This window comes from Dermacentor andersoni, chromosome 9 (assembly GCF_023375885.2).
Source record: "Dermacentor andersoni chromosome 9, qqDerAnde1_hic_scaffold, whole genome shotgun sequence".
Lineage (NCBI taxonomy): Eukaryota > Metazoa > Arthropoda > Arachnida > Ixodida > Ixodidae > Dermacentor > Dermacentor andersoni.
In genome coordinates this window covers 23381646-23404851 of record NC_092822.1, presented here as the reverse complement: position 1 = coordinate 23404851, position 23206 = coordinate 23381646, and the positions used below count along the sequence as shown (strand labels likewise).

General features: G+C 43.5%; 1 protein-coding gene across 4 annotated transcripts in view; it reads left to right on the top strand.

The window, feature by feature from the left end:
• The window catches only part of LOC126527282 (focal adhesion kinase 1-like), an 82207-nt gene that overhangs the window by 44715 nt on the left and 14286 nt on the right, over window positions 1–23206 (top strand). For 2 of the 4 annotated variants that reach the window (XM_055068645.2, XM_050175063.3), the window contains exons 6-23: window positions 1161–1278; window positions 2453–2593; window positions 3822–3899; window positions 5450–5554; window positions 6655–6766; window positions 9354–9375; window positions 9475–9536; window positions 10014–10064; window positions 11983–12080; window positions 12721–12808; window positions 13325–13425; window positions 13863–13978; window positions 14969–15159; window positions 16593–16797; window positions 17965–18044; window positions 19129–19160; window positions 19430–19807; window positions 20754–20792. In XM_055068645.2, the coding sequence (XP_054924620.1) occupies window positions 1161–1278; window positions 2453–2593; window positions 3822–3899; window positions 5450–5554; window positions 6655–6766; window positions 9354–9375; window positions 9475–9536; window positions 10014–10064; window positions 11983–12080; window positions 12721–12808; window positions 13325–13425; window positions 13863–13978; window positions 14969–15159; window positions 16593–16797; window positions 17965–18044; window positions 19129–19160; window positions 19430–19807; window positions 20754–20792 (2017 nt within the window). Of the gene's footprint in view, window positions 1–1160; window positions 1279–2452; window positions 2594–3821; window positions 3900–5449; window positions 5555–6654; window positions 6767–8761; window positions 8786–9353; window positions 9376–9474; window positions 9537–10013; window positions 10065–11982; window positions 12081–12720; window positions 12809–13324; window positions 13426–13862; window positions 13979–14968; window positions 15160–16592; window positions 16798–17964; window positions 18045–19128; window positions 19161–19429; window positions 19808–20753; window positions 20793–23206 lie in introns of all 4 variants that reach the window. The other 2 variants (XM_050175065.3, XM_050175066.3) reach the window with 2 other exon arrangements.

Sequence of the window (23206 nt, the reverse complement as noted above, 5' to 3'; positions counted from 1 at the left end):
TAGCGCAAGGTTAAAGATAGACAGAGGCAAGAGACAACACAGACACTGCTGATGTCCAGCTGATTTTATTTACAGAAATGACTCTAAAGTAATGTCAAAGGGGTTTCCTAGGGCCTAAAAGGGGTAGAACCTGCTGTTGTGTAGTGTTCTTCATATTTATGGTTGTGTGGCAAACACCACAGAAAGGTTCAGGCCCCCTTATGGGCTCTGCACCACTGCTGGACAGGTGGTCCATTGTTTCATGACAAGTGATCAAGGTGGTCCTTGTTTTATTGCCAAAAAGCAAGCACATGTAATTTCCTGAGCAGTTAAGAAATAATATAGGGTTCCTTAGGGCCTAAGAAGACCAGGAACTGCTGCTGTTCAGCGTTCTTTATGTTGTCACGTCGTAACGACAATGATGACACCGTAGTGACAGCGACACCATGCAAGAATACCGGTCGAATAATGTTAATCAGGCCAGACACTGGCGCCCAAGTAATTCGCAGACAGAAGCATGTGCTAGGGATTGTGTTTCGCCATGTCAGTGCTGCACTTCGAAGCCGGATGAAAAGCCCTCCACATGTTAGCCTTGCGAAGCACACCGACAAGTGCACGGTCAATCCGTGTGTGCCAGTGTCCTGTAGCGAAAGAGAAGGGAGCAAGTTCTTCCCAAGTCTGAGTTAGCCACAATGTCAGGTGGTGCTAGCATCAGAACACTCGCGCCACCTTTCATTGTAGCTGCATAACTACAACGCCGACTCCCACCTGCTGTGTGTTTGTTATGCTGTAAAGCTGAATGCCTGGAGATTGAGTTAAGCAGGGGGCATGGTCAGGAGGATGTGAGAGAGTCGAGTGTCCCCACAGCTGATGCGACTGATAGCTTTCGTTGTACTACATGGATTTGGTGCGATGGAGTAGTATGTGGCTTTAAGTTCAGTTGTCTAGAGTACTTTACAACTTGCATTGGCTTTGTCATTTTAGGGGTCAGTTAGTAGCTGTGCTAGCCTTTTGTTGGAGAAGTTTGGTAACCAGCTCAGAAAATGGTGTATTACTACTCGGTTCACTTTGAGTGCTACATCTTTCACAACATTATGCTCCAGCACTTGGCATGCTTATAGTAGGCAACTGCGCTGCCTTTGTCCAGGCATCAGTCACCTGATTGCAAATTTCCTGCGCAGGAGATTTTGCAAGGACATGACCCATGGGGCGCTCGACAAGAAGTCCAACTATGAGCTGATCGAGAAGGAGATTGGGCTGCACAAGTTCCTTCCAGCCCAAGTCATTTCAGCCAACAAGGTGCCGTCCTCTTTGTTGACGCATTCAAGGTGCCACACGTATGTGGGACACTGACCTTTAACCGTTTACGGTCATGTATTCGGTCTTTCCTCACACACAAAAATATTGCTTCTGGTCGAATGTTTGGAAGCGTCCAACATGCACCTGCTGGTTCGTTTCTTTGTGTTAGTTGCAACGGCTTTTGGAAACTTCTTCAATGATTGATCATAGCACTTCTGTGAGACTTCTCTTGCTTCTTGCATTTGTGAAGAAAAAATATTGAGTCACATATGAAATATAGATACCATAAATATGCTTCTTGCAATTCGGTGTAACATTTTCTCGTACTCTTAGGTTGCAAAATACAATGTATGTACATTGACTTCTGTTAATTCAACTCCGGTTGTATTAGTCTTTCTGGTTAGTTCAATCCCAACTAATGGTCTCAGCCGGCGCCCACACATCTCTATGGGCCAAAACTTTCGTTAATTTGATCCTAAAATTGGCCTTCACCTGACAATTCGAACTTGACCAATCAGCATGCACTTGCCTGGCCCCTATCGTGACTCGATAGCAACCTCTTTAGTGGCAGCGTCTGTCTCGGCGAAGCTTAGGGACACGCGCCCTTTTTTTAAATGTCTTTTTTAGGAACATTGGGCCAAATGTTGCCTGCGTGGTGCAATCGGACACAAACTGCCTTTGCAATGCTTGTATGATGACACCCACCACCCCCCTGTAAGAACAAGGGGGTGGTGGGTGGAGCACGCTATTCTTTTAATGAATTGGTGGCATGTTACATTCCGGTGCACTTTTGTTTTCTTACTTTAAGCCCACGAAAATTGGGTGTGCATTAGATTTAGGGGCGTGTCATATTCGGGTAAATTCGGTAGTTACATTGTAGAAAACATCTCAGGCCAGTAGCAACTGCACTGCGAAATGCACCAAGTGCCTTGACAGCCCCATTAGAGCACTAGTACTTGTGTAGGTTCCATAGCGTTGCCTGTGGAGTGTGGAACACTAGGTGAAACAGTAGCTTGAAGCAGTCTACTTGTGCTTGTGTCCGTACTTACATTGACCATGCAAACTACACTACGAAACAGTATTTATTGCAAGCCTTCTGCTTTTGCATTGTGTGTGCTGACCTCGCAGTTGTCCTCGGTTCATTCATAGTAACCGCTGTGCTCTATTTCTGCAGCCGAAGAACCTGCGCAAGCTGATCCAGGCACAGTTCAAAAAGTGCTCGCAGCTGAGCGAGACCCAGTGCATGATGCGATTCCTCGAGTTGGTGCGTCAGGTGCTCCCTTACGACCGGGAGAACTTCTCTTGTGCCCTGGGGGTGAGCTTTCTTTGCATTTTTAACTTGTTTCGGCAAATAAACTTTTATGTAATCGTTACGCCATTCAGTGCGCCTGCATTCGTGGGAACGAAGCACGATGTGCCTGAACGCCTCGCGCCGGCGACGTCGTAAAGCCCAGCCCAGTTGCAGAGTTGCAGGAGTGCTGTGGTAGATGCCAACTCTTGTCCACATTGTGAGAGCATTCGTAATCTCATTTTACACCTCGGCACTGGTGTAGTGAACCTCAGTTAGGGCACTCGGAACACGACACCATATAAAGTACACATCTGCACTAGCACGAGGGGTGTATGGCAAACATAATTGTTCGCCATACTTGTTAACCGCTGCAAAAGATGGTGAGGGATAATGTTAAATGGTAAGAAGGGCAGAGTGGTCAGCGTGACCTCTCTGCGCTCATGCAAATTGACTCTCGGTGCCATGCTTGGTTCTCCCAGGACACTGGGGAAACAGAGTATGTTTTGTCATATAACTCCCCTAAAGAATAAGAAAATGAGCGTTCATTAATTATTTGCAAGACTTATGTTAACCTACACACTTCAGACTTTTGGTGCACATCGCCCATGATGTGGCCCCTATTCTCTCTAACTTCAAAATTGATACTGCCCTTCGTTCTGCCAGGGCAGCGGAGAAATTTTGTAACCATATTGTATAACACCTCTTAAGAGTCTAAAAACGAGTGTGTAAGAATTTTCGTTAAGGTCGTAATTAACTTGCACACTTCACTGTTTGCATGCACAGGCGCCAAATATGTTGTCCTCTGACAACGGTCGACTGTTGACACAGGCAAAAGCGGCAGCCATCATCTTTCGATCTTGCAAGCACAGTATTGAGGCACAGTTGAATTGTATGTGGTCTGGACGCTGGCAGAAACAACAATGTCACGATGGCCGTGGTGTTGGTGCTCCTATGCTGATTTTTGCCCATGGAATTTTTGTTGTTCATTGCATCTGATGGAATAATACATTTTAAAACCCCACCACACAATACAACATATTATTTCTTTCTTTCAAATTTAGAGACGTTGAATTTGCTTTTGATGTTATATTCAAGCACCAAAGAATTTAGAAATTATATGTTTTTTAATCCTGTCATGTGCAGGTTACTTTCTCTTTAACATATTTGTTTTTTGTGGAGCCTAAATTATTTCACATATTTGGGTGTACATTAAGATTTCAGGCGTTTACAGTGTTCTTTCCGTTTTATGCAGACTGGTTGGAGTGTACCTGTGGAGTTGGTTGTGAACCAGGAACTTGGCATTGGCTACCTTACAGACCGAAATGGACAGGTTTGTGCCTTGTGCAGAAGTTTTTCTTGTAGTGCGTAATGTGCATTCCTTGAGCAGTAGTGTTAGTTGCTTTTGATCGCGAGCATGCATTTAGTTTTTGTCATGACTCCAGTATTTTCGTTTGTTGGAACTGCATTAGAGCAATGCTTTTTGTCTGTTGCTTGCCTTGTGAAGCCAATTTGCACTTCGTGTTTGTGTGCTTTGTTTGTGTGTGCATATGTGTGAGTGCTGTTCTTTGAGTATGATTTATTTATGTGTTTATTTATTATTGTGATACCAATTATATGAACACTTCAGGTGCATTTTTGCCGTCGCTGTCGCAGTTGCCGTGATGTTGCGTATAAAGTCCAAGGGCGACAATACTGTCGCTGTGCATCATGTGCTGCATGTGCGAGTGAAAGCACATGAGGGAAGCCGGTGATCGCGACTCAATCTGGCACGTGCAATAGAGGAAAGCGGAGTGCAAACTTGCACCGTCTTCTGTCGCATGAAAGGCCATGGGGGCATGGGAGGGAAGGAAAAAGGGAGGGAGGGAGGAGGGGGGGTGTTGTTTTGCTACGGCAGTAACTGCGTATTTCGTGACTGGGCGCAAGGGGAACTTATGATCTCGGCTGAATCTTGCACGCGATAGGGAGGAAACCGGGGAGGCAGTGCAGGAAGGAGGGGGGGGGGGAAGGGCGGCTTCGAATTCGCCAACAAGTGCATGCTTTGCACGACCACGAATGGTCACGTGCGCCGTATCTTAAAATGGGTTTGCAGATGGCTCATGCCTTTGTGCGTGAAGTGTTCTCGCCGCTCTTGCGTCGAAGCGATAGACAGCACGAGGGTCACTTCACTCGCTGCTGCTGCCGCACTTGCTCACACCAGCGTTTTGACAGCAAGTGTCCACGCTCATCGAGTGTGTGGGTTCATGTATGCTTGTGCACGCTGACACTGTGCTTGTTAATCCGGTTAGTGATCGAATGCTTCCACGTTTATATGGTCGATAAAACTACTGTCCTTTTCATACAGCTGTCTATTAATTTGCTATCGCAATCAATGCTTTGCTTTTCGGGCAATACTGCATCTTTTTTATTTCAGTGCTGCCGACTTGAGTTGCAGGCTTTAGGCAGGAATACGTTACGGTACAGTAACGAAAGCAACAACAAATAGGCAATATATTAAAAAAAAAGAAGATAGAGACATTTCGTGCAAAACATTGTGTGCTCTGCACAATAGACGGTACAATGCAGGGTACAGTCAATAGTACAATGATGGAAAGTATAGATATAGGATAGAGTAGAAAAACTTGATGCCTTATGCATCAGGCTTGTGTTCATGTGCTTATTTGTGTGTCTTGTCTGTTTGCGTGTAGAATCAGCTTGTGTATGTGTTCTTTGTACATGTACTTGTGTGCACGAGTGGGGGGTTGTGCGTGTGTGACTCCCGTTAGATGCCTGTGCCTATCATTACAGGTCAGATAGGTTGTGTTACTCCTTTCCTCGTTCTTTGTTCTTTAACTGTAGTTAAAGAACGTCCCTATTGTTCCCCCCCCCCCTTTTCTCTTGCAGCTGAATCACATAGCGAACTTCCAGCAGGTCCAGAGTATTCAGACCATAGTCAGCGATGTCAACCCAAAGCCGGTGCTTCAGCTGAAGATTGCGGGGGCCTCTGAGGTAAGTGCTTGCAATAATTGGCAACTCGGGGCAAGTATCACGTGTTTACACCGAAGATGCAGCTTAGTAATATTAACTAATAAAGGAGGCCACTTGTCATTAGTGCCAAGAAGACCGCACGCAAAGTACAGTGCTCTAGACGTGAAGTACTTTTACTGAATGAAAGAGGGTAGCACAGAAAATAGCATGCCACTGTTCTAGACGTTAAGAGAGACACTAGCGAGAAAAATTATTTGAATTGTACTAATAAATTAGCCTACTAAAATAACAATGAACCCATTCTTAGCGTGAAAAGAGGCTTGCCGAATCAGAAAATGCACAGAAACAAAAGGTAGGTGACAACGCCTTGAAAGTTCTCAAACCAGCCAGCTGTGACGTCATAGATCTTCACGTTGTGCGCTCATCCCTAATTAATTTTTTATCGGCAAATATGGACTATTGCATTCGAAAGGAACTAAAGACTTGACTGAACAAGTTTCAAGAACCTCTGCCTAGCCACAACAACCCAAATACAAGAAGATACATTGAAATCCATTATGTCACACCAACCTACCGGTGCCGGGGTTTTCATGTGAAATTCAAGAAATGAAAATTGGACCTTTGTTCTCTCTTCTAATAATCAACCTATTACAGTGAAATTAATGAAAATATAGTTTTCAAAGAATACTTTATCAGTGTAAAGTGATTTAGTGTATCTTTCCAGGACCCTTTAGCTAATGAAAAAGATAATGTTATTTTTGAGATACATGTCTCCTCAAATGCCTGTCCTTTGTTCATTCTTTTTATTTTTTGGTGTGTGCGGTCTCACGCTTTCTTACAATGTGAAGTATACACCATCTAGGTGCACCATAAGTCCTCTTAACCCCTTCACTACCATACAAACTTGGCAAAAATTTATGAGAAACACAAACATCTATTTAAAGCATGCATTGTCAGACCCATCCAAAATACAGCAAAAAGTACAATGGTCAGAAGCCAAGAATAACATAAGTTCAACATAATATAACATAAAATCAATTAACAAAGAATCAATCTATTGGTCACTCAATTAGGCAAAGGCAGATGGGCTTTTCTGTCGGTCAAATCAAATTTCGTTTCAGGTGCTAAGCATCTCCTGCCCATCACTGGCGGTTGCGGAGAGCATTGCTGACTTGGTGGATGGCTACTGCCGGCTGATCCAAGGGACACAGGCTTCCTTCTGGAGCCGTAAAGGTACATTTTGCTGGGAGAAATGTCCCAGTCACGTAGACTTCCCAGATTCTGGTGTGGCCGACTTCTATCGGAAATTTGAAACGTGCCTATAGTCAGTATTGAATTACGAATAAGGGACACTGGTCCATGCGAAAAACCTTTGTGATGCACCTGTCATTAGTTCCTTCGTGCTACAGGCAATAGTTCTCCTGCTGGGTTCACCAGCATGTAGAGCCTTGCCAGCTGGCATTTATTATCTCAGGTGTGGGGCTATGAAAATTCATATCCTGGATTGTTGTCTACAAAAATTACCTTTGATGGCACCAAGGCTATACGGCATACGCATAGGATTATACTTGGCTTTCTGCTGAGTCTTAAACTTATGGTGGCAGCTTTTTGACGGCACTTCGGATTGCATTGGCTTCAACTCCAACATTCATGAGTGGCCATTTGGCAACACACTTGGTGGCCACTGAAAGTTGGGCAAGGTGGTGCGTATTCATGGTTGTAATGATTAAAGTAGCACGAAAAAGGATGCAAGTATAAGGACAGAGAGAAGGACCGCATCAGCTTGTCTTGTTTTTTTTGTCCTTCTCTCTGTGTCCTTTTTCGTGCTGCTTTTACTATTCCAGCCGTGCTTTTAACAAGTGTTAAACCTGTACATGTGACTAGGCTACGAATGATTACTGACATTCTTGACATATTCTTGACAACCTCGCCGACCGTCTCAATTACTGCTGCACTGACATGAAGCTTCACCTGCATTGACATGAACTAACTCTGCTGATTGTTTGAGGTTCAGGTATTTGTTTCCTGTCTGCCTGTCCGTGTGATACCTTTCGTGTGTCCTTTTTGCTTGCTTTGCTAATCTGCCGCATGCTTACTTTTTATGCTCTGTGCTGCTGTGTTGTCGGAATGCTGCGAGTCTGGCTGTTTAACCTTTATTCAGCTCATCACGTTCGTATGTTGATTCATGGTAGCATCAAGTTTTAAGAGGAGCAAGCCATAACAGTACAAAAAGCTCTGTATGTTCAGAAGTGTGCGAAGTATCATGAGGGCTACTAGAGGAGCATAAAGAGCATTCCAAAAAAAATAATACCTTGCGGTTTAGGTGATCATCGCAGGTTTCTGTGCAGGTGTTTGCAGGTTTTTGATTACGGCAGTCAAAGTAGGTCTTCCAGAATGTGACAGACATTGACATTCAGTTCTATTTTCCCAGCAAATGCAAAAATGAGACATGTTTAACTGGGCCGCCATCACACTGGGCCAACATTGTCTGGAAATAACATTCTGTTGGTCACAGTATCACACAAAATTGACTGCAATTACTGAAATTTGCATTTTGTTCCAACATGGCTGATGATGCCACTTTGTTTGTGAACTATGTCAGACAGTTTGTTGCCCAATGGAATGATGCCTTCGTGTTGAATCTGTGAATGAGGCCAATGCAATAAATTTAAGCAAGGTTTAGGGGTGATCTGGTTGGTATTACATAACGAGTAGAGTTAGATAACGAGTAAGGAAGGCAGGGAAGATGGGCCAGACACAGATAAACACAATGCCTGCATATTTAAAGGTGCTGTTTTGTTCAACAGAATTCAGTTAGAATATAGTGCAGGTCCTTGTCTGACCTGTCATAGACGTCTTCCTTTCTTGCTTCAACTAGTTTGCGATAAATTTGCTGCGCTTGTTTGGCTTCGAAATGCTGAGAGATAGTCGAGGTGTTTCGGACTAACGTGTTGGACATTTTTTTGTTTTCTTGTTTAGGAATTTAGCATAGCAGTATTCCTCAACAAAAAAATCTTGCTCTGTTGCTACTAACAAATGGTTCAAGACTTTATGTATAATGTAGACTCACAGTAACTCTTTTTAGTAGCAAGCTGCGATAAACGACTGCAGAAAGAGTGTGTGAGTGTGATGTTTGCTAGCCGTGTTTGCCTGCTCTGTGTTGTGCCTCTTTTAACGCTTGCCACCTGACCTTGCTTTCTTCTCGGCTGCTTGTCTCTGTCCTCGTAGAAGCCACTGTGGAAGCTGAAGAAGGTAGGCTCATTTCTCCCGCTGGCCTTGAGTGGCTCATATCAAGATAAGCTGACTCAGTTGTAGTTATGCTTAGTCATATATTATTGTGCATAATCGTCGCGTTTCACTGAAAAGAAGACATGTCTAGCGTAGCAGCATGTTTTTTCAAACAGCACTCACTGCATTGACAATACTCTCAAATACTTCTAGTATTTCTGATTGTTCTAGAATATCTTGTAAATACAAGAAGTGGGTGCACGATGTCGCCACTTGGAAACCCTTGTCGGTTCTCAGAAATAATGCCACAATGTCTGTCCTTATCACTTTAATACATTAGCCTTAATCTGTTGTTTAGTTGTCCATTGTGAAAAACTTAAATGTTTTAAAACTGCTTCTGTACGTGCAGATTGCAGAAATTCTTTACTGCTTTTTAACATTGTCAATGAGAAGCAAAATTACTGTTTCTTGACGGTGTGGAAATATTCTTTGTAATTTTATTCGAGACTGCAATTTCAAAATAGTTATTACAGGCATGGTGATAATAATATCTAGGGCAGTGTTTGACATCATATTTTACTTTTGATTTCAGATGCACATCCCCCTAAATACAGGTAGGAGCAATTATTTTTTTTTATGTTATTGTAGCTGGAAATTCGGGGAGAGAGATGGAAAGTTCAACGACGACTTGACTCTTGTATTTTCTTACATAGGTCAGGCGTTAAGCACAAGAATCATTCCAACCCCTCCGGTTCGAAGAAGCAGGGTGCTTCAGGTAACAGTGCTTCTGGACCGTATGGTCTTTATTCCTGTCTTGCACATTTCGTAGGACTAGTTGATGGGACGTTGCAAGTGCACTAAAAATATTTTGGAATGAAGTCGCTTCAGAGATTAAAACACCTGCATTATATACACTAGTATTAGTTATAACCATATATTCGTCACATGCTGCTATTGGTGGACACAAGTTTATGTTTACTCTGTTATTCACAAAAATACTTTAAACAATACTCGTTACATCGAGGTTCAACTGCACATAGAGCACGAACAGACAAGGTGAAAGGCGAGGATGAGACGGGATGCAGACGAGGCATAGAGAGGAAGCGTCCCATTCTCAGCTTGGTCCTTGTCTGTTTTCACATTCTCTGTACTTGTCATTTTCCTGTCTTGTTATTACTAATGATGGTATGTCTTGGCGCTTGTGTGTCAGGCCAGAACGCTTTCATTCTTAACCGTCTCACTTACCTTGCAGAGGACTATGCTGAAATTGTTGACGAAGAAGGCGACTACTCAACACCTGCTAGTGAGTTCCTTTTCGCTTTTTCTCTATATGCATAGTGGCCTGAATGTTTACTCTAGCAACCTTAAAAGAAGATATTGCTCTTACAGCTGCTCTTATATTGCTTATGTTTTTGGCAAGATCACATTTTAAGTCCGCATCACTAACAAAACACTTGGAACCTTTGCAGGTATTGTTGAAAAAAAAAAAAGTGGGAAAGAAAGTCTTATGTACACCTTGACATCGAAGCAGCAAGCAATGGCAGAAATGTATAATGCTCTTGCATTTAGTTCCCTCTTGGAAACGAAATGCCCGGAAATATAAAGTGAACGTTAACACTCAAATGTTTTATTAATGTTGCAGACAAGAAAGAAAATGCGATCCTGCTGCGGAATTTGAGTGAAAACAAAGCAGCAATGATTGCAACATGCTTTAAGAGTTGTTGGAAATAAGACGTCAGCTATTGTAATGCGATTCACGGAAGTGTGCGAGTGCATAAACTAGTATTACTTTCACAATTGACAACGAACCTACAGACGTTCATTCTTTATTACCTTGCTCCATGCATAGCTCCGTGACTCTCTACACCATTCCGCAACTCACTACAGACTCGCCAGTCCGAGTCTCGCGACCTTGTGCTCAGTCCAGCAACTACAGTACCCCGTTCAACACCAGTGCAATCTATCGCTGTTACCCCTAACTACTCTGAAGTCTGCTGGCACCATCCCTTTTTCCTCGCAGTACTACAAGGAAACCTGCTTAGCAAAACAATTGTCAGTGTAAAATAAAAGGAGTGTTCAACAGTTGTATGAGTACACATAACTTATGAATGGGAATTTACGGAGTGTTGCTTAAATATCAGCTCCAGGTGTACCTGATACTTCCAGCTAAATGGCCGGCTGATTCCCGCTCAAATTTTGCACAAATGGCACTTTGGATTCTGTTAAGTGTAAAGCCATGTGTGCGAGCCTTATGTATTGTTCATAATAAAGCCGAAGTGTGTGTCATTTGCGGCGATGCCACTCAAAAAATATTGATTTTGCTGAAATGGCATGGTGGCTCCACCTGTTGCTGCTATGATAGATTGACGCCAACATTTTGTTGCAGCAAAACTGGCATTTTTCTAGTTCAACACCCATGCACTGGCAGGGTGTTGTTTGCTCATAGTGGATCACGCATGTGTAATTTTTGTCCTGAGAGACCCACAGATGCTATATTAATTTCAATGTTCTAGCTCAATCTGTTATTCACTTCCTTACCGTTGAGCAAGTGAAGCGTCGGGATTTCATTGCCAATGCTTGCTTGATTTTGGTCATGTGAGAAGAACCGAATAATAGTGATAGAGAAATTATTTACAATTGAAGCATTAATCAATTAATCGGAATGTTAATCAATCAGTCGCACAGCGCTACCTAAATGTCAACCTTGTTATGAAGCTCACTTTTGTTTCGATAAGTGCACTGTCTGGACACTGGGAAAATAGCATCTCAAGCTCCTTGCAAGCTCAAGCATCTCAAGCTCAAACCCAGGTTGTGTTCTGAGCATAACTCTTATTTGCAAGAGAAGCAGTGAGTCGAAATAAGTGGAGACAAATGAAGTGCAGTTGATTATTTCTGCGAGTTTTGAGCAGGTTGCTTCACCTTAGCTTAAAACAAGTTCAAAGTTCCTTTACTCTTATGAAGATCAGTAAATCTAACTGGCTCTGAATGAATTTTTTGTTGGAGCAAGAGTGAAACCAGGTGAGTTTTCTAGGAAATAAAAATTTCATTTTGAGAGAATGAGAATCATTTATGTCATGTTTTTGAGAGTGTTCGTTTCTACAAATAAAAAGAGCATATTGCAGCCCACTTGAAATTTGAAGTGCTCGTCCCAAGTGAGAAATGAATGCTTGAGTGACAATGGGCTGTGTGCTCAAATCATCTTTTTTTTTTTTCTTCTGCAGCCAAAGACTATGAACTTTGTCGTTCCCACATCACGCTCGGTGACATCATTGGTGAAGGCCAGTTCGGAGACGTTCACAAGGGGACGTACACTTCGAAGGTACATCCTTATAGACCTTGCAGCTGTCCATGGAGAGCTCTAAACCAGCTTTTATAAACAATTGTGTTTTTTTAGTTTTTTTTATCCCTTTCTATTTTCTTATGTGTTTGTTGCATTCACAGAGCAGTCGCCGCCAAAATAATAACACACTAGCAGCTTGCGATTATGATACAGATTATCTCTGCTTTACATAGTCTGTGTTCTTGTTCTGACTCGGGAAATTTTAGTGGCTCTGTAGTTAAGAAGGAACTGCAGAAGTGTTGACGTCAGCCTGTGTTTTCAACAGAGTGCTTAGTACATGTTTCATGTTCGGTACCAAATTCAGTTAGTGAGGATGGGGCTGGCAAACATGCAGCGCTCTTTTGCAATGAACATTAAACACACATTGAATGTTTGTTATGTTTTTTATGTAATTTTCTTCTCAGCTTCTGTCTGTGTTATGAACACTTTTTCTCACTTATTCCCTACCTAGCTTGTTTAGCCTTTCTTTTGAGGCAATCTTGCGAACTGTGGGGGGGGGGGGGGGTTAGAGGGGGGGTGTTCCGTTCTGACTGCAGGATTTTGGTACTTTTACAATTACGACTTCAATGTTTGCGCATGGTTGTTGCCATGCTGTAATCTTACAAAACTTGGCACACAGGCCGACAACCAGGTAGTCCCTGTGGCCATCAAGACCTGCAAGGTGGAGACGGAGGATTCCATGGGCGAAAAGTTTCTCGAAGAAGCCTGTGAGTTTGGCTCTAGCTTTGGTGCATTTCTGTCGTATTGGTAACATGGTTGCGCAAGACCAGGAGCTGGTCCTATTTAGGATGAAGCAGCACACTTTGACGGGGAAGAGCCTTCAGCTGACGGCAGCTATCTTTTGCCACATTTAAAGGGCCCCTAACCACGCCTGAAATTCTTAACACATTTTTAAAAGAACACACTTACTGTGTACGGCATGCTGGGACAGTAGTCTTGGTAAACATGGCAGCGCTATGTGCTGTGAGGAAGGCACAAACTCAAAAAACAATCCTGCACTCCTCTCGGAGCTTTTTCGGTCCATTTTTCATATCCAGTGACCAAAACGTATGTATATATTTTTTTTGCTGAATGTTAGGAATACTTTTGGGGTATTCATACTGATTAGATTTCCTGTGTTTGTTTTGTCTACCTTTCTGTTGCCAGCTGTTGGCTTTTGACGTGGAGCATTGTTTTTAGTGCACGGCCTGTGCTGAGCAAATGTGATTGTGATTGCTTTGCAGATATCATGCAGCAGTTTGATCACCCCCACATTATCAGGCTCATTGGCATCTGCTCGGGCTCACCCATCTGGATCGTCATGGAGTTGGCCAAACACGGAGAGGTAAGGAACAGGAAATGCGACACTGTTCTTTCTTTGTGTGCTTTTGCGGTATTTGCAGAGAGAGAGCTTAACTCTGCATGGACCCAATCTATCCAGGAAACTTATATAGCCAAGCCCTCCTTGCATTTGTACGAAGTGTCTGAGCGTGTCCATGACAATGTTCATTGATTTAAGCGTCGGCTGCAAGTGGTCGTTGTTACATTGTATATGTGCATATTTGCTTGTTTCGTTTTCCTCATGTTATTCCTATGTGCTCATTTGACAATCATACGTGGGAAAGCTGATGACAAAATGTTGCCAGCATTTCAAATATTATACCTGGTACATTTGCATAGTACACTTGAGTTAGTCACTTACGCTAAGAACAACCTATCAGATGAATCAAATCAAATGAACATCTCCAGACTTGAACTTGGGATGATTTATGGGCATTTCAGATGCGGGCCTACCTGCAGAACAATAAGCATCGGCTAGACTTGGCCACTCTTATTCAGTATGCCTACCAGCTGAGCACAGCGCTGTCTTATCTGGAAAGCAAGAAATATGTTCACAGGTAAGCGGATGGCATATTCATTCTATTGTGCTGTATAAACAGACTTCTAGTGGGATTGTCCAGTGATATTAAAGGTGGAAAGAAATTACTTCATACATGAAAGATGGCTGTGTGTGGAGTTAGGCTGACTAAAGTGGCACAACCTTGAAGCTTTAGCCGACACGCAATTGATGGCAGTACTTTAGGCATTTCTGAAATTTGAGTACTGTGGGAGCCGAACCCACAACCTTCACAATACATCGCCATACCTGCCAACGCTTCCAAATTTTTCACAATGTTTGTGAATTCGGGCTTGCTCTACAATTTCAGGAATGTTGCATCAAATTTAACAAAAGATAAATCACGTTGAAAAAAAAAATGTTTCAAATAACAGTCCCTGAGCCTTCTGTTGGAAGTCTTCTGATTGTGAAAGAATGCTAGAGAGAGGTACTTGCTTCGAACAAGTTTGTTTAGACAAGTTCCTGAAGCAGGTGACATGGCCAACAGCAAAGTTGGTGAAAAAGTCACTGATCTATAAACACTGTGTCATCTTGTCCTGTTCCAAATTTGCTGTGGCTTGTGTCCTACATCTAAACGTAAATAATCATTAATTAAGTTTGTATGTAATCGACAAGAGTCATTTGATCAGGGCAAGCTTTGAAAAGAAATGTGTGCTATTGATGGTCTGTGCGAAAAAGCACTTCCTTTGTTCCTTGGGTAATTTAATCTTTTTTAAATTTTTGCTCATTGTGCAATACAGCATTTTGTTTTCAAGGCTGTTAAAAATGATGGTGCTTTGATTCATGAAAATTGTTTGTCTCTGCCTTGCAAGTCCTTGACAAACCTTGAATCTGTTCCGCGAATTCCACTACAAACGCTGTAAATCCTGTGAATCGATCTATCGACTGATCAATCAATCAATCAATCCGTCACACACAATGTGAGCAGGGCATCAATACCTGCAAAATGCGGAGTCTGCGCGTGTTGAGCGTACACGACACCATGGTGCAGGGACATAGCAGCGCGAAACGTGCTGGTGTCATCACACGACTGTGTCAAGCTGGGGGACTTTGGCCTGTCCCGCTGGGTGGAGGATCATTCCTACTACAAGGCTTCTCGCGGGAAGCTGCCGATCAAGTGGATGGCACCGGAGTCCATTAACTTCAGGCGCTTCACAGCCGCCAGCGACGTCTGGATGTTTGGTGAGCCATGCCCCTTTCGCGGCACCGATCGAAGTTATTTCATTATGTCGTGCTTCTGCCTGTCAGTAGGAATTCTCACCAGAACCTGATAACACAGTAGTATGCTGCCGAATTGGCAGCTGCTGTTGGTTCACTGAGGAGCCTCGGGAGCTGTTACCCACCGCAGTAGCTTGGTGGCTATGGCGTTGCGCTGCCGAGCTCGAGGTTATAGGTGTGATCCCGGCCCTGATAACCATATTTCGATGGGAGCAAGATGCAAGAACGCTGGTATACATAGATTTAGATGCTTGTTCACCCCCACCCCCCCCCAGGTGGTCAAAATTAAACCAGAGTCCCCCCACTATGGTGTGCCTCATAATCAGATGGTGGCTGTGGCACGTAAAAACCCAGAATTTAATTAATTAATTAATCAAGAGCATTTGAAGCTAATGATTTTGTTAGCAAAGCTGATTGGTACTGGATACTACGGAAGTGCTTTTAAGTAGGACAGTGAAAGAAGTGCCTGTTAGCTTGAGGCTTGAGAAAAACTGGAAGTCTTCGTTTGAGTGGCAGCACCCTCTCTTTAATTTACTAAATACTACTTTCTACCCTTTGACATGCGTGAGAGTAGAGGATTGAGCAGGATGTATCGAAGTTCACAGCTGCTGTGGCTGTGTGGGTGGTAGAGAAGGATAGTGCTTCAAATGATCAGGAGTGAAGGAAAGCATTCGCCATTCTCCCATACCCCCCTTGCCCCCAGCTTCCCCCCCCCCCAAAAAGAAAAAAGCATGTCAAAGTGGTTCTTGTGGGGGAACTGTAACACAGCAAAAGATAGCATGATGAAAGATACAACTTTTCAGTTTATAGGCATCACCCAATGTTAAGGTTGTTTGTGGATGAGCTTGCAAATGTGTCAAGAGCTAGCTAATGCAAGCGGAGGAGTTCCATGTCACATATTTATTTATTTATTTATTTGCACCTATGCAATGGCTAATTATGGTTTGACTGAAGATAGCAGAGTATTATGATCAGTAGTGTGGAACTGCGATATTGGGAAAGAAAGGAAGAAGGAAAGGTAATAGTACTGATTTGTTTGTTTAAATGCATGGCAATTATTGTGGGCATTTATTATATAATTATCTCATACCAAATCATTTTATTGTGTTACCAAATGTACAGCTAAGTGTCCAGAAGAGTGTCCCAAAGATGATAATGTATCATCCTCATCATCATCATGTGCTGTGCTGGGTGTTTGCCAAGTCTCTCCGCGCAGCTGCATAAAGGTTGCCTCGACTGCTGCTTCGCAGTATTTCTGTCTAGTTATATCTTATGTTTGATTGTGTTTAGATATTGAAATAAATATTTGGTTTCACTTTTGGCTTGATTCAAGTGGCGATCGTTTAGGCTCTTTGGAGCCATCCCGGATGACAAACACGACCTTGTTGTCTTCGCAGGTGTGTGCATGTGGGAGATCCTGATGTTGGGCGTCAAGCCCTTTCAGGGTGTCAAGAACAACGACGTGATTGGCCGCATCGAGGATGGCGAGCGGCTGCCGCTTCCTCCCGACTGTCCTCCTCGCCTGTACAGCCTCATGTCCCAGTGCTGGTCCTACGAACCCTCCAAGCGGCCCTGCTTTCGTGATGTCAAGCAGGTGCTCAGGTGAGGAATGACACCCCATCCTGAAGCTTGGAACCGTGAGCATGGCCATAGAGTGAGTAGTGTGGCTATATATTTTTAGGCAAATAAGTAGATCAAGATGGAAGATCACTTTCTTGAAGCCAGATGTGAAAGTTTCACCACATTAGGCAGGCCGTCCTCTTTAGGCGGGCCATCCTCCACTAGTAAAAGCCACTCAGGAGTAGAGTGAAGATAGGTGTAGTGCCTTTTTTTTTTTTTAATGACAGCATTCAGGAAATACGTTTGATGAAGTTGGTTACAGTGTTCACCTTTTGCTAACCATTTTAGGCAGTGGCATCAGAGTTACATTTCTTGTTTTCGACGGGAGCTACCAATTAAAGTGGTGCGTTCCAGTCCACAACGTGTCGTTGAATGCACAGGAATGCTAAGCAAAGGCTTCAGATGTTTATCTTTCTTCGAGAGTTGTGATGCATTGATTATGCACATAGGGTACTGTTGTGCCTTCCCTTGAGTGAAGTGTAGTCATTATTCCTTAAGAATACTGCATGGCAATTCTTGAGTTGCACTAATTTTGCAGCTGGGTGCTTTCAGTGTCAACTCAATGGCACCAGTGCTGAAGCAGACATCTCTCCTTTTCTCTCATGAACTCGTAAGGAGCCATACTTCATTCAAGGTGTGGAACTAAACCCATGCAGTTTCCTACAAAAATAACTTGAGAGGGCTCTGGCGCTGTGACCATTTAGTTATCACAGAAAGGATTGGTATCACATGCCATGTCAAGCGAGAGTGAAAGTATTCCCAAAAGTGATTGATTGAGAATACGGGCCTATTGGCAAAAGCAAGTGAGGCTGGCCCAGGCACACACCAAAAGTCTGAGGAAGGCATAGGCGATTGGTGACTGCTATTTATGCCCCTTTGGTGGCACCTCTGCACCTAGAAAGATGAAGCCTCTCAGGGCAGCAGCAGTGGTAACTAGGCAGACTGGCTTTCGACCCGAAAAGGGTTTCTGTCCTACGAGCCATGTCACTTCACTATCATAAGACACAATTGGCATTGAGGAACTGTGACGTACATACACTGTCGCATTGGTCTTTCCCGGAGATTGTTTAGAGGCTGCATTTCTGGTGCTCGGAGAAGTGGAGAAAAATGCGAAAATTAAGATGCGTGTGGATTCCGTTGTGTTCGCAGTGAAATTCTGGCCGAGGAACGGCATCAGCTGGAGGACACCATGAGGCGGGAGAACCGCCGGGTGCAGGCCATGTCCTGGGGTAAGTTGCGGCACGCTCAGCCTCCGAGCGCGATAGTCTTTCCTTTAAGATTGGAGCTTCCTCCCACCTGATGTTGCTACTTCTTTAGCACAAGCAGTCAAGGGATTGACAACAATTTGTATGGTCGGTGAAGGTGAAATTGCACTCACTGATAGAATTTAAAGACGAAGAAAGTTAGTGATGTTCCAGAGCCCATGTTGGTTCCTTCATCACACCCAAGGAACTTGTATGGTCAGTGATTAAGAAAAAGAGTGTGAAGGAGTGTGACCAAGGAACCCGTATGGGCTCTGAAACGCCTCTACCTTTCCTTTTTTCATCTTGGACACCATCTTTGCCACTCATACAATTTTGCCATGTACCGGTGGGGTAAAAGTAAACTTCAAACTTGGCCGGTGACCACAATTTCGTCTTCACTGACGTTACAAGCTTGTTGTGCGTCGATTCAGTTTTATCTACTGTGTATCTACTGCTATGACACACAGTGTTGTTGGTTGATGCATGTTGATATTGATATATCATTTGTTCCACATTCTTATCATCTTTTCTTCCTCCTACCATTGCTCGGCAACTGAGCTCTTACCACTTGGTGACATATACACTGTGTTTTTTTTTTTATTGTCATTAGCTTGTTATATTGATTCTTTACCTATTGGCCTTCTTTTTCCTTGCTTCTTTTTGTTGTTGTGGTTGTTCTATGCATTAAGAAAAATGACTTAGGACTAAAATATAGCACCTATGCCTTGGCTGCCAACAAGTAGCTGATAGTCCTGGAAAAAAAAAATATTCTCAAGCTGTTTTGTGCTGGTTCTACAACAAGTCACTGGTCCTAAATGGAAATGACAAATGATACCTGTTGCTGGGCTAGCTACGTTCATACTTCCTTATGGTATAAAAGACACTAAATCTTGTGACGAAGAAATGTCTGGACAAGAAAGAGTTTCTGTCCAGTCGTTTCTTTGTCACATTGTTTCGTGCTTTTTACTCCACAAGGAAGTGACAAAGAATAGTGTAGCAGATAGATCATTATTCTTATTCTTCATATCATTATTATTAAGATACAAATATCACTATGCTCATTTTGCAGGTTCTTCTGGATCTGATGAGCCACCACCCAAGGTGAGCAACAGTATTGCAGATGATTATGAAACATGTGCATGCACCAGCAGTGAATGAAAATAGATAACCTGGTATATATTGGGAAGGGCTGCGTCTAAGTTGCGGTACTATTTGATTTCGCATCTGCCATTTGTGCTAGCCACTGTCTCTGCTTCTTCTCATTGCGGACACAGTTGAACAGCTTACGTCTTCCGAATTTGTTCTCTCTCATGCTCGCATGCCTGTGCTGCCTTTGCAATTGTGCCAGGACTCTCTGAATCGTGTCGCAGCCTTCCCGGCACCCCGTCGACCGAGGGAGCCGCGCGCAGACGCCGACCCCGACCGTGGGCACCTACATCGTGGCCCAGACGCCCGAGGTCCTGGCCCAGCTGCTTCAGGAGAACGATGGCAGCCTGCCCCCGGCCTGGGCCTATGTGGCGCCTGCTTCGCCAACCAACACATTCACGGTACAGGACCTAGCTGGTGGTGGTGGTGGCGCCCCAAGCGCCCCAGGCAGTGCGCTGGGGAGCGGCGGCAGCAATGCCGATGGCAGCAGCACGACGGGGGGTAGCATGGCAGGAAGCACAACGTCTTCATCGGCATCCCCTCGAGGGGGCGCTGCCGTGTCAGCGGGAGCAGCGGGTCAAAGGTCAAGCCTCGCCTCACAGGTCAATGGCCTCATCTCTGCAGTCGGGGAGCTCATCTCCCCTCTTTGTGTGACGTTTTCTAACCCCAGCCCCCCCCCCCCTCTCGAAATTTGGATGTTATTAACTGTTAGCTCTCGTGGCTCTTAAGTTTGTCTTTTAGTCTATAGCTTTAAACAGTGTGACCACATCACTTGGCCAGTTTGTAGCTTGCCTGGTTGGTCAAAAGGAAAAGAAAGCTAGCATTAGATGTGCAGCTCTCCATCGAAGAAGCAAACTGCGTACACATGGCAAGGATTTGCCCACCTGTATATGAGTAAAATTTTAGACAAATAAGGTAAACAACCATGCCAAGTGTTCTGTTAATTGATGGGGACCAAGCAATACCATCTTTCTGTGGAATTTGAGTGAAAACAAAGCAGCCGTAAGCATGAAATCTTGTTCTAAAGTTGTCAGAACAAAAATGTAGGCCACTGTATACCCACAAATTCTTTTCAATTAATGCATTACTCAGTGCATGTATACAATATGCACATATTTTAGATACACATGGTGATCCAAGTGTAACAGAAAAATAAAAGATTTGATAATTTGAGAAGTATGAAGTATAACAAGATGCAGTTCTCATAAATTCACAGAAAAACATGGGGATGTTCTTTAATAACAAAAAAAATTTCTTATAGCCAGAGCAGTTACATTTGTCACCAGCAGGTGTCTCTTCATTTGGGCCACAACTGCGCCATCTCTTGGTGACAAATATAATGACATATAAACTTTGTGCTGACAATGCCCATTAAATCTAACCATTGGAGACGCGCACTGAGAAAGAGGAGGAGTTCACAGTTGACTCATAGGAGCTCTACTAACTGTTGCCTCCTTAATCCTTGAAAAACATTTGTAGTTTGTAGAGTGGCCTCCACTACCTTAAGTCTGTCTGTCCTCCACTGATGCTGTTCACTACCCATTTCAGGACCTCGTCCTTGAGCAGGAGAGTTACGACAACCTCGTGGTATGTCACAATTGGTTTTCACCAGCTTGCTCGGCCGTGCCCTTCCCATACTTATTGCTTGCCTCTCTGCTGTATGTGTTGTAGTCTCCATGTCCTTGGCATGTTCCCATATCATCGTTAGCCCGGTGAGCCTCCCAACTTGATTTGATAAAGCTGATTTTGGTTTTTGCCTTTGTGGCTGCATGAGAATAAGCCAGCTTGTGAGGCGAGTATTTGCATTTGCCCGCTGTGTAGCTGTTGTAGTTTGCTTCCTGCACACCATTGACGTTGTGTTCTCTTGTTGTGTGCCATTCTTTTTGTGTGGTATTTTCTGTTTCTTGGCTTTTGTTAAGTGGCCTGGCTTGTGAGGCTGCTGCTGAGATGATGACTGCTTATACAGTCGCACCTCATCATCACGAAGTTGCATCTGATAGAAAAGTGCCTTTGTTATATCCAATATTCGTTTAAACACGCACGCTGACACTGGTGAAATAAAAAAGCATGATCTGGTCTATGCTAAAGAAATGCAAGCATCTGATGCCTTTGACAGGCCATCAAAGGCTATCCTGTTAATTTTGATGGCCCATTGGAGGCCTGCCGTGCCGGTATGTGCTAAGTCTAAATGGCATTCCACCTTCTCATTAATAGCAACCATGTGATCATACCATGCGACCAAGGTGATTGCTTAAGATTGTCTGGCAGGTTGGCTTGTCAGCTGCAAGCCAGCTAAGACAGGCCACTGGCCAACATGCTTATGCGTGTTTAGCATGTGCCACATCAAGTTTTTCTTGCTGAGCATTTGACATTATTGGTCTCGAAATACAGATATTGAGCCGGAAGTGAAGAGGGAACAAATATTCACCTTGCTGTAAACAATATTGTCTTGTGTATTTGCACATTAGATTCTTCTGTAGCAATAGTGTGTTCATTGAAATGAAACATGGCCAACTAAATTTGAGATACTTGTTATATTTAATGTTTTATACCTGTGTTTGTTGTGTTAAGGTTCGATTGTTGCTTTTAGATTTGGATTCTGTGTAAATGGTGCGCCATTGTGGGTGGGAGGGCCATATTAGCACATCAGTCCGGTAATTCTCCTTAATCCTGCACTCAAAAAAAAGAAAGAGTCCCATGATGAGGATTCTTCAGGGAAAGAACCACATAGCAATTATAAGCGAGTAAGGTCTAGATCTGTGCTTCTGCAGAAACCTCGGCTTGAACACACAGGTGTTCCTTTTCTTTTTGGTGTGGAATGTTCATTCAGCCACAGGAAGGTTACAGGAAATGGGGTTTGCTGAAATGCCAAATTCCTGTGAGGCCTGAGCACATAACTATGAATTAAAAGTTTCAATCTGTGGGGATTATTGCCCCCTGCACAGCGATTCATTAAATTAGAAATGCCGTGCCTTAAGAGAGAAGAAATTGGTGTTTGCTATGGAACCCATGTCCCGTAAACTTTTGAGAGTCACTGTACATCTGCATAGCTCGTATTGTGACTATGTCCATGAATTGTTAAAAAAAGAAAAAGAAAATGCTGATGGCTTGATAGTGCATCTGTATTGGGAGCTGCCTGCACCTTGCTTTAATTGACTTATTTTGCATCGACAATTCTGCAGGCTTTCGCAAGCGCTCTATCGAGAAAGTGCAGGTTGTAGAGGCGTAGCTAGAGGCATGGGCACATCAATATTTGATTGCTTTCTACAAGACAGCCATGTCAAATAACTTTAGCATTCCACACGACTTGCTGCAGCAGTTTACTGGCTATGGGGTTGTGCCGCTGAGCTCTAGAGGTCACGGGTTTGATTGACGCCGCGGCAGCCGCACTTCAATGGGGGCAGCATTAAAAAAATGCTTGTGTACTTAGATTTAGAAGCACATTAAAGAACTCGGAAGTGTTCACAATTAATGTGGAGTTCTCCACTACGGCATGCTTCATAATCAAATAATTGATTTGGCATGTAAAAGCCTAGAATTTAACTTTTTATCATTTCACATGAGTGAAAAAATAGAAGAGTTACTACCATATGAAGAAAGCAAAAAATTAAACCAGCAAAGCTAAAATGTTCCACATCTACTGCCTTGGCTGTGAGTGGCACTGGTTAACACTCCCATTGCTAATTTTGCACCATACACAAATATCCACGAAAGCAGACGAGAGGGTGGCCGTTGTAGTAACCGAATCGGTAATGCACTGCATTCGTAAATGCGGAAGATGTGGGTGTGACTGCCACCTGCCGCAAGTTGTCTTTGCATTTATTTTAATTTCCTTTTTTCCTCATTAGTTTGACATTTCAATGAAACATAACAAATTACTTTTTCATATGCTTTGTCTGGCTTCGTCATCTGTCGCTTGTAACCAATGAAAAAAATGGAGCCACTTTGGATCCCGTTATTGTTCTTGCTCAAAAATTGAAAAGCACGTAGAAGCAGGGATG